Here is a 10,549-nt window from a genome sequence, read left to right on the forward strand (position 1 = left end):
TACATTGTTGTGTTTTTAACAGTATTCTTGTGTTCTCCTGCAGCAATGCAAGCCTCATAAGCGCTCAGTGTGTGGCAGTAATGGAAAAACATACCGTAACCACTGCGAGTTGCACCGTGACGCCTGCCTTACTGGACTCATGATCCAAGTGGCCCACGATGGACACTGCAAAGGTGTGTGGAGACTAACATGCAGCAGGCAAACAGGCTGATATGGAAAAGAAGTAGATGCTGATATAAACTGGAAATGACTTTCTGCTCCCTGTGGAAATTATTACATGTGCATTGACTTTGCAAGGGATTTAACAGTAAATTCTAAACTTAATAAGATTAATGATTGACTCAAGTCTGATCATAACATGTCATCAACATTTGTCAAAATTGTACAATTTAATAAAGATACAATGATCTTAATATATATATATATATATATATATATATATATATATATATATATATATACAGCACAGACCAAAAGTTTGGACACACCTTCTCATTCAAAGAGTTTTCTTTATTTTCATGACTATGAAAATTGTCGATTCACACTGAAGGCATCAAAACTATGAATTAACACATGTGGAATTATATATAGAATTATATACATAACAAAAAAGTGTGAAACAACTGAAAGTATGTCATATTGTAGGTTCTTCAAAGTAGCCACCTTTTGCTTTGATTACTGCTTTGCACACTCTTGGCATTCTCTTGATGAGCTTCAAGAGGTAGTCACCTGAAATGGTCTTCCAACAGTCTTGAAGGAGTTCCCAGAGATGCTTAGCACTTGTTGGCCCTTTTGCCTTCTGTCTGCAGTCCAGCTCACCCCTAAACCATCTCGATTGGGTTCAGGTCCGGTGACTGTGGAGGCCAGGTCATCTGGCGCAGCACCCCATCACTCTCCTTCTTGGTCAAATAGCCCTTGATGCCTTCAGTGTGACTCTACAATTTTCATAGTCATGAAAATAAAGAAAACTCTTTGAATGAGAAGGTGTGTCCAAACTTTTGGTCTGTACTGTATATATATATATATATAATCCCCAGAGTGTTTGCATTGGTAATTAATATCTCTGGTGAAAGTTGTTAAACATGCATGCACAGATATCATCACTTTGCAAGAAAACTCACCAGCAGTGACACTCAATGTATGAACATTATTTTAGTAAAAAAAAAATAATAATAATGACAGCAATCTAACAAAATTAATCCAAATAGTACAAAAATGCACCCCGATTTAACCTAAGAACCAACATAGTACTATGGACATCACAATATTATAATTAATCTGTAATTACACATATACTTACGTACGTGCAATATATACATAAACATAGCCCTGAAAATGCTCATGGTATCGAAGCGAGGTTGTGGAAAGTATTCACATAAATCCATATCATTTATTAGTGTAAATGCATTTGATTCTTACTTATAATAAGTTAATAACCAGGACTAGTAGCTGGAAATACACTTTAAACGGTCTATGTTTATTACATAATAGCATATCGCAGTAGAAATGGATGTGGATTTCAGTACCTTGTATATTCTAGAAAGGCATCATGGGAACATTGGGATCCATCTGCAGCTACAGACATTAGAATTGACCCATAGAGTGGTGTTTAAATGCAGACAAAAGCAGTTTGCTGTGGTTTACAGTTCAGGGATCAGATTCAGATTTAGGTTTAGACTGTTATGGCTCGCTGGATCATCACACATATCTACTGAATAACAAGATTAAAAAACACAAAGAGAACATAATGTACAAATTCATTTAGACGTATCCACCTAAGATAATTTGGGAACAGTTTATCTGACAAGAACAGGACGTTCGCTCTAGTTTTCAGTACTGTACTCATCAGTCAACCTCTTAGACTTGTTCCCAACAGAGAGTGCTGGATCATTGGACATTGAACATACGGTCGAATCCAGGACTCATTCTGATATCGTGTTATTCTGACCCTTATATTCTGATAGTACAACATGTGTGAGGTGACGCTATACCTTCTTATCTAGATTTGATGCAAGCAGCTACTTGAGTGATAACTAAGGGAAGATTCAGCTAGAATTAATTACATGCAGATTGTGAATCATTACTCTACTCACATGTATCTCTGACTCTTACAGAGAAGAAGCAGGAGAAAGCCGCTGCCAGCCCAGGTGAGTCGTATCATGACCGTTGGCTCAGAGCCAAGCCGGAGGGCTCTCATGTGACTCTACTTATCTCCATACTGTGCAGATAACCTTTAATTACCAACTTATTGGAGCTTGTAGATACTGAAAGCAGACATGACCTCTCTGACACGGCTACAGCGCAATTACATACGCAGTATTTAGATGTATAAAATTAATTTAACCTCTTGGGCCCAGTTTTTGCCATTTAATTTTTGCCATTTTTATGCGTTATAGTATTTGTAGCATGAGTTTACTGCAGAGGATTTCAAAATAAAGACGCTATTGGCAAACGTGATGGCTATTCTCTAATAAGTTTGAGCTAATTTTCTTCTTTAACATGCCATTTGTAATAATGATGCATAGAATATAGGGCACAATTTACTTACTACCAAGGAATTTTCTGTATTTTCACAGGTGTTTTACCCGTATTTTGAATTATACTGTACATTACATTTTGTATTTTAGCATCCATAAACTTAATAAATAATGACCTAGCAGAGAATTACCAAACTGTTTCTTTTAAAATTGTTTATATTCAAATATCAGACATTTATCAAGTCAATCATGATAACATACATTTTTAAAAACCAATGTTACTGTAGTGGGTTGTCATGGCCAAATCATTTCTAAGAAGTCCTCTTTAAGATGTACGAGTGGATCTCATTAATCACATGTTCTGTGTTGAGGACAAAACTGGGTTGCCGGCTCTCAAGAGGATAAAGCTGCATTCACTAAATCTGAAACATCCATTAGCATTAGTGATATGTGTTTCCTCGTATGTGTCTCTGTGCTTCTTTCTAACTGTTATCCTGTCTGCTGGTGTGTTTGTGTGTGATGTCTGAAGTTGTGTGTTATGTCGCTGACCGGAATGAGCTGCGCAGACGTGTGATCGACTGGCTGCAGACCGAGGTTGTTCCAGATGGCTGGTTCACAAAGGGCTCCAACTTCACTGATATCCTCCTCAAGTACTTCAAGGTGTGTGCAGACATTTCAAATATTCAAATATTAAGTCGTTTAAAAACCACAGAGAATGTGTATAGTATAGTATTTTAAGGCACAACTACAGGGGACAACATCAGTTATAAGATTTTGGGCTATTTATAATGTGCTGTTTCAGAGTTGGGAAGTCTTAAGTCGCTGGGATATATTTTTAGCTATAGCCAAAAAAATTATATTGTATGGGTCAAAATGATCAATTTTTGATAGTGAGTAAAGATTTTATTGAGAAAGTAATTTTTGATTAGTAATATGCATTGCAAAGAATTCATTTGAAATTCACTTCAAAGGCAATTTTCTCTGAATTTAGATTTTTTTGCACCCTCAAAATTTAGATTTTCAAATAGTTGTACCTCGACCAAATGTTGTTCGATCCTAACAAAAAAAAAACACACATACATCAATGGAAAGCTTATTTCAAGCATTCAAATGATGTATAAATCTCAATTTCGAGAAATTGACACTTAAGACTGGTTTTGTGATCCAGGGTCACATATAATAGATATTTGTACCTGTAGATTTCAGTTACAATACATGTCTTTAAAGGACATTTTCTCAAAAGATCATACAAAATAATTCATTGAGCCAGACACTTCAACCTCAGTAGCAAATCTATACAGGTATTTTATATCATATTTGCATATTTATAGAATTTCATTACAAAAAAAAAAAAAACATTTGCTCTTAATGTAATCAATCAACTAGGGAAATATGGTGGTGTATATTAGTTCATTTTTTTTACACAATTTTTAACCTATTCACTTGTGTGTCTTCAAAAATGTTCTTAAAATAAAGTCCTATAAAGCCCAGCAACATACAGAATTATTAAGTCATAATAACAGAAGGGGACCATGATACGTGACCATTTTTGTTTGAAAAATGTCTGTAAATTTACAAACACAAATGTTTGATATCTGCCTGAAGGGTCTTGATTGTATTTCAGTGAAGGAATTATATTTATTGCAGCATAAAAGCATGCATTTGGTTTAGTCCCTTCATTGTCAGTGCTCTGTGAATAACCCTCCAGCAGGCAATCTCTGCGCCCTCCTGCCGCTCTTCAAAGAGCCTTCAAGACACGCCACATCATTTTTCCGACAGCCTCCCAAGGCGTGTAAAATATACCTTAAATGACTTCTGTTTGCGTAGCAGCAGATCAGGCAGTCATGCTTTTTTGATGAATCCGTGTGTTTCAATATTAGCTCACCTTTGCACTCAGAGAGCAATCCTGCAGCTGTCAGCACAATCCATACATCTGACTGAACACTATCACCAAACCAATAATCCATATGCTGGTCAAATCAGCTTTATCTGTTAGACATATTTCTGTAAAACGTGAACATGTCCTTTACCTCTTGTTTAATGGTGAACATGTCAACATCAGCTGTACCACAAACTGCTGAGATAAGATTAAACTGACAGCATGAACTGAAGAATTCTCTGGCTGTGCAGTTTTATCAATGTGGACCCTTTTCACAGACTGCGATGACACGTTTACACGTTTATTGACATCGTAAATATACTTTGTGTAACTTAACTTTGCCATTAAATTCCAGAAAACTAGTAACAGCTGCTGCATGAGTCTTTCTAACACAACAGCTGAAGGAGTGACTGCGCATCTGACGTCTTTCTCTCTAAACAACGTCAATCGCTCGGTTTTTTTCTCCTTCTTTTGTAAAGTCATAGAAACACTATTGTGGGAACACTACACAACATTTCAATCTCATTTCCTATTCCTCTCTTGAAATAACATATAAATGATAACCAGACTGAAACTGCTATCTGACTCAAACAGAAGTGTTGTCTCTTGTAGAATTATGATAGCGGTGACTCCCAGCTGGATTCTGCAGAGCTGCTCAAGTTCATTCAGCACAATGAAACAGCCGTTCAGATGAACTCTTACGCTGAAGAGGAGAACAACCACCTGCTCAGGTGAAAACACAAACACACAGAACTCGTGCGCATTTGTACACTATACCTTTTGAAAGTTTGGGGGCATTGTAATCATCTCAGTCACAATGTGGACTTCTTCCTGTTTCTCTCACAGTAGAGGTTATTTGAGTTTATTTTGTCCATCTGTCTGTCAGGATGAGCCAAATGGAAAAAAACTCCATCTACAAACACTGATAAAGCCAAGCAAACATTTCATTGCACTACTGCATATTCAGTTAGCTAGATAGTGTATGGAAACACAAATAAGACATGTATTTTTAACTCTTGGTCACATCAGAAGGTTTTTTTTTGTGAAAGGAATGTTCAAAAGACCCTATATGTACTGTATCTCACAGGAGCCTTTGTGTGGACGCTCTTATTGAGCTCTCTGATGAGAACGCCGACTGGAAACTGAGCTTTGATGAGTTCCTCAACTGCTTGAAACCAGGCTTCAACCCTCCTGAGAAGAGTGAGTCTCTGTCTTGTTTCTGTCTGCACCAGCATGGAGTTTACAAACGATTCTATCACTTGTGTAATGACAATGTGGACAAGTCAAGATTTGTTAGCAGTGTGAACAAAGCTATGGTGGGGTTTTTTATACGTTAAGGAGCAGTTTTGCTTCCCTACTGAATATCTTTTTTATATTCAAAGTTACATTACAGAGTTTTCCCAGAGTTGTAGATCTGTGAGGCAGAAAGGGAGCGAATGAGGGGTTTTCTGCTCTTCCACAGAATGTTCTTCAGGCTGATAGGCTCCACATGTAGAACTAGGTGAAGGTTCAGTGGGAGGAGCTACTTTCTCTGGCATCATATGAAGCAACTTTTACACATTTCAGTAATTGGAATAAAGCTGACATAAAATAAATTATCATTAGATGAAAAAATGTAACTTAAAATGCTTAAATGAAAATTGGAAATGTTGCCTTGGCAACTAGCTAAAAAGCAGAATAAATGGTATAATATGAATTGAACTTTCGTGAAAAATAACTAATAGAGTGATCTGCGGTCTGCAACAAAACGGCTCCTGCTCCAACCTGAAAATCAGAAACAAAAACTCCTATAATACCCCACCATTCTCAAAAATCTCATCAGCTTCTGTTTAGAGGCTTCCTTATCGTCTGAGGAGTAGGACATTTGTCAATTGCTATAACGTTAGCACCTACAGGTCGCACTTTTCCCATCCTAACAGCCTCACCCAAATACGTCACAGTCGCCCTGGCAAACTCACACTTTGTCAGGCTCACTTTGACTGTGAGTTTGGCATCTGCCATACGATCAAACAATGCACAAACTCGAACAACATGTTCATCCCATGTATCACTATAGATAACAATGTCATCGGGGTACAGGGCACAGCCTTCTAGAACCAGCGTCATTTTGTTCATTAAACGCTGAAATGTAGCAGGAGCTTTTCAGACAGAACTATAGTGTTCTTAGCAACATTGGTGTATAAGATCAGAATTAAAATCAGATGTCCAGGCTTCTGCTCTTGCCATGATGGTTTAGAACTGCACACATCAGTCATATTCATTTACCCTAGTTTCTCCTGGATGGTTGTAGCAGTGTAGTCATTCCACAGTAATTTCCTGTTTTGTATTCGGGAATCTAGGACACAGGCACACAGTATTTGGTTGCAGACACATGTTCAGACAGCTTTTGTTGATTTCAACCTACAGTTGTTTAAAGGGAATGAAGTGTTGGTAATCAAGATTAAATTTTTTTGGAGCCTTCTGGTAATGTATTTTGAAAATGATTGTGGTAACAATGTGTTTTACTACTTTACAGAGTGTGCTCTGGAAGATGAGACCTATGAGGATGGTGCCGAGACTCAGGTGGAGTGCAACCTCTGCGTCTGTGCATGTGGAAACTGGGTCTGCACCGCCATGACTTGTGATGGTGAGTTTATTTCAGCAAATTCAAGATAGAAAAGGAGAGTGTGGGGTAAGCTGTGCCTGTTTGCACTCTAGTCGAACTTAAAGAAGACCGAGACCAAATTAGATTTCAGGATGTTAAGATGTTATATTTTGAGATGCATCAATTATACAGACCATAGAAATATGACTTGTCAAAAAAAGTGACACAAGAGAAGTTCTAAGAAAGTTTCTTAGATGAAGTGCTGACACATCTTTCCCCCACATGAGCAGTGCAGATTCCATCTTATAATAATGAGACTGACTCGCTCCACAGAGAAAAGCCTAGTTATTGACACTGATGGAGATCAGGAGATGACCGAAGAGGAATGGACCCGCCGTGTGGCTGAACTCAACAAGCATCAGGTCAGCTGACTGACTTCATCCACAGCAAACTGATGTCATTGTTTATCATAAATGAATGTCAAATAGCTTACTATCTCTCCTCGACTGTCCGATCTAATAAAGGCTAAATAATGACATAAATGAATATAGTACTGAAAATATTATATAAAACATGCACTACCATTCAAAAGTTTGGGTTCGGTAAGATTTTAGCAAGAAATGAATACATTTATTCAGCAGCGATTAAATTGCTCCAAAGTGACAATAAAGACATATTACACAAGATTTATATTTCAATTATTTTTTTAATTGAACAACATGCTAACACCAAACCGTTACGTAAGCTAAATTTCAGTGTGATGCTGCAATATGTTAAGTCTTTGAAATCGGCCAATTATGGGCTTCCATTTTAGACATGTTTTACAAGCACACAGCAAATGTGTTTTTACATAGTGTTTATCACTTCACACACCATGATGCATGCAAACAGACACTAAATCACTCAGTAAAAGCAGGAGCTTGCTGATTTAAGGAGAGTTTAATTCTCTCACACTACTCCATACACTAACTATTAAAATAAGTGAACTAAACTACAAAAGAATGCGAGTAAGACATAGTATGTGGTGTTTGATGTGTAGATTTCATTGGCACAGAAATCCAGAACTAGCCAGTTCAAGTCCAGGCATGTTTCCCTGAGTCTGAGAGAGGAATTTTAGTTTTAGTTTGTCATTTCAACTGACTAATACACTTTTTAGAGGGCTGTAAACTGCTGGTGGTGACCTTCCTCATGGGCTGTTACATTAACTGCTTGTTGATTTCCTATGTGAAATATATGCTGTTGCTGTCAGTTTGTTTGCCTGAGGCATAACAAACATACGACTGACTTCTGACATCTCCCTCCATCAGGAGACTGTGGAGAAGATGAAGACCAGCACAAAGGAGGTCTAAAGTAGGGCCGAGACATGAGGAGGGAGATGACGTGGACCAATTCCTCTCCTACTGATCACAATCAGGATTCCTGAGATTATGTACTGTTAATGGAAGAATCACACCATTTTCTATAGATAGGTTATTACTTTTATTGCTCCCCATACCGCATCTATTCTCTGGTTAATGGGTTTTATGTTGCGGTTTACTATTCTACATAGCTTTCACCATTTTGTACGTTCATCTGTGTGTCTTCAAGTGCTGTAAATTGTTTGATTGTGTCACTCCAAACAGGCCTCAGCACTTTGTTACGGGGGCCCTTGTTTTATTCACTATTGTTTGATTTGATGTATTATTCTTTATTCCATTTATTTGTTTGTCTGTATACAGTTATATGTGGAATTTTTTGTTTTTTTTGAGACAATGGCAATAGAAGAAGAAAAAAGAAGAGGAAAGGATTCGAGAGTGATGCTGAGAGAGCAAAACAACACGGGTTCATCCATCAAACTGTGACTTTAGAGCTTCGAAGCGAGAGATGTCCTTCAGTCAGATGGTAGATACTCATGCTAAAACATACACGCTAGAGAGAGCTTGACGGACATAAATGCAAGCTAAATGAAGCTCTCGCTCTCTTTCACTCTCATCTTGAAGGCAGTCATAGTCTTGAAACCTTTCGTAAAGGTGCTAACGTTAGTATTCCTCTGTTTGCATGCTTTGCTCTCTTGCTTTAGACGGTAGATAAAGTTTGGTAGACCAACACTAGAAGCAGAGACGGCATGGCTCAGTGGAGAGAGCAGGCAATGCCTTTGAATTTTAACATCACTATGGGACAACAAACCCACCATGATGTTAATACTTGACAAACATGCTTTTCTGCCATGAGCGAACTTCGATTAGAGTAGATCACCTCCATCAGTAGAAAACCGCTTCACAGATGCATTGGCTACACTTGAGCTTGTATTTATATTAGTTGCTAGAGGCAGTTTATGCTGAAACTTTCACACTGTGCTCAGTCCTATTCTAATGCTGGGGTTGCATCGATGAAATGAACTCACAAGCCAGATTTATAAAAAATAATAATAATAATAAAGCAGCTAAGCTCACAAAGGTGGGACTGAGTACAGATGGAGTGATCTGAAACCAAAGTCTGATGTTTAGGATGTTTCAATTGTTGTACGAAAACCTCCAGGTACACCACTACTCTGGACCCAGCAACTACTTTATACCTGTTATGTAAAATAGCTGTCAGGATAAGGATTAGATTCACTATTGCCTTTGTAGTGTAGCTGAATTCTTACCCACTTAAGATAATGTGTGTGCATGTGTGCCAAATGCATTTGTGTGTCTGTGTGTGTGTAAGTGTTAGCATGTTTAATTTCCACTAAATTCCATAACAGTACGGATCCTTTGTGGTAATCAGTGCCTTATATACGCAAACAGTGTGCCATGGATGAAGTGGCTTCTTCTGTAGGTATAAACCACCTGATATAGGACACAATGCACATGAATTTTCCAGTATTATGGTAGACAGCTAGCAATTGCCTTTTATATGTCTGTATGACTGTCTTATTCAATGGGGCAGAATTAAAACATTTTATTGTAAAAAGTGTTGTTCTGTTTTATTCATATTTACTTATCTGGTTATTTGAAATGTAACTTGTGCTAATAATAATGTAATAACAAAAATAAAAGTCGATATCTTAAGACTTAGAAAAATTTGTTATGATCTTTTGCATGGATTTTGAATTTTATCTTAATTTTTAGAGATACGATCCTGCAAAACCATAGTTCACAAGTGGCTGTAAGAAATGTTAACATGAGAGACATTCTTGCACAACCAGTTGTTTTTCACAATGTTTTAAAGTCTTTGTGTTAATCTATTTCATCCCAATGCATCATTTCTATTCAGTTTCTACACCAGCAATTAAATTATTTCAGTGGTGGCCATTAAATCACTGCTGATTTTAACTTTGCATCACGTTAAATTTTAAGGCAGCAGTTACAAACAACAGTTCTTAATTTTAGTTTATTGAATTTTAATGAGGGTGAACAGGCCTGAAAATTGTGCCATTAGACATACAGTTTACAGTATTGTTTTAGTATTAGTATGTATATACTATTATAGTGTTTTATTTATTAATATTTTGAATTAGCCTGTTTTTATATTTTCAGCGTTCATTATAATTAAAGTTTTACTAAATGTGTGCTTTTGTTATTTATTTTTATTTCACTTCAGTCTTTTTAGTAGCTGTTCCCAGTGCTATATAATGTTTAAGTTGTT

At 37.1% G+C, this 10,549-nt stretch overlaps 2 protein-coding genes across 3 annotated transcripts in view; one reads left to right on the plus strand and one right to left on the minus strand.

Annotated features, from left to right (window-relative positions):
- The window catches only part of LOC132152733 (follistatin-related protein 1-like), a 34,355-nt gene extending 24,481 nt beyond the window's left edge, over positions 1 to 9,874 (plus strand). For both annotated transcript variants that reach the window (XM_059561588.1, XM_059561587.1), the window contains exons 4-11: positions 44 to 173; positions 2,115 to 2,147; positions 3,007 to 3,137; positions 4,969 to 5,087; positions 5,444 to 5,556; positions 6,872 to 6,982; positions 7,274 to 7,362; positions 8,248 to 9,874. In XM_059561588.1, coding sequence (XP_059417571.1) covers positions 44 to 173; positions 2,115 to 2,147; positions 3,007 to 3,137; positions 4,969 to 5,087; positions 5,444 to 5,556; positions 6,872 to 6,982; positions 7,274 to 7,362; positions 8,248 to 8,289 — 768 coding nt within the window. In that variant the 3' untranslated portion in view covers positions 8,290 to 9,874. The remainder of the gene's footprint in view (positions 1 to 43; positions 174 to 2,114; positions 2,148 to 3,006; positions 3,138 to 4,968; positions 5,088 to 5,443; positions 5,557 to 6,871; positions 6,983 to 7,273; positions 7,363 to 8,247) is intronic.
- LOC132152732 (serine/threonine-protein kinase SIK2-like) overlaps positions 1 to 10,549 on the minus strand; it is a 364,451-nt gene that overhangs the window by 17,229 nt on the left and 336,673 nt on the right. The window lies entirely within an intron of this gene.

Source organism: Carassius carassius, chromosome 11 (assembly GCF_963082965.1).
Source record: "Carassius carassius chromosome 11, fCarCar2.1, whole genome shotgun sequence".
Lineage (NCBI taxonomy): Eukaryota > Metazoa > Chordata > Actinopteri > Cypriniformes > Cyprinidae > Carassius > Carassius carassius.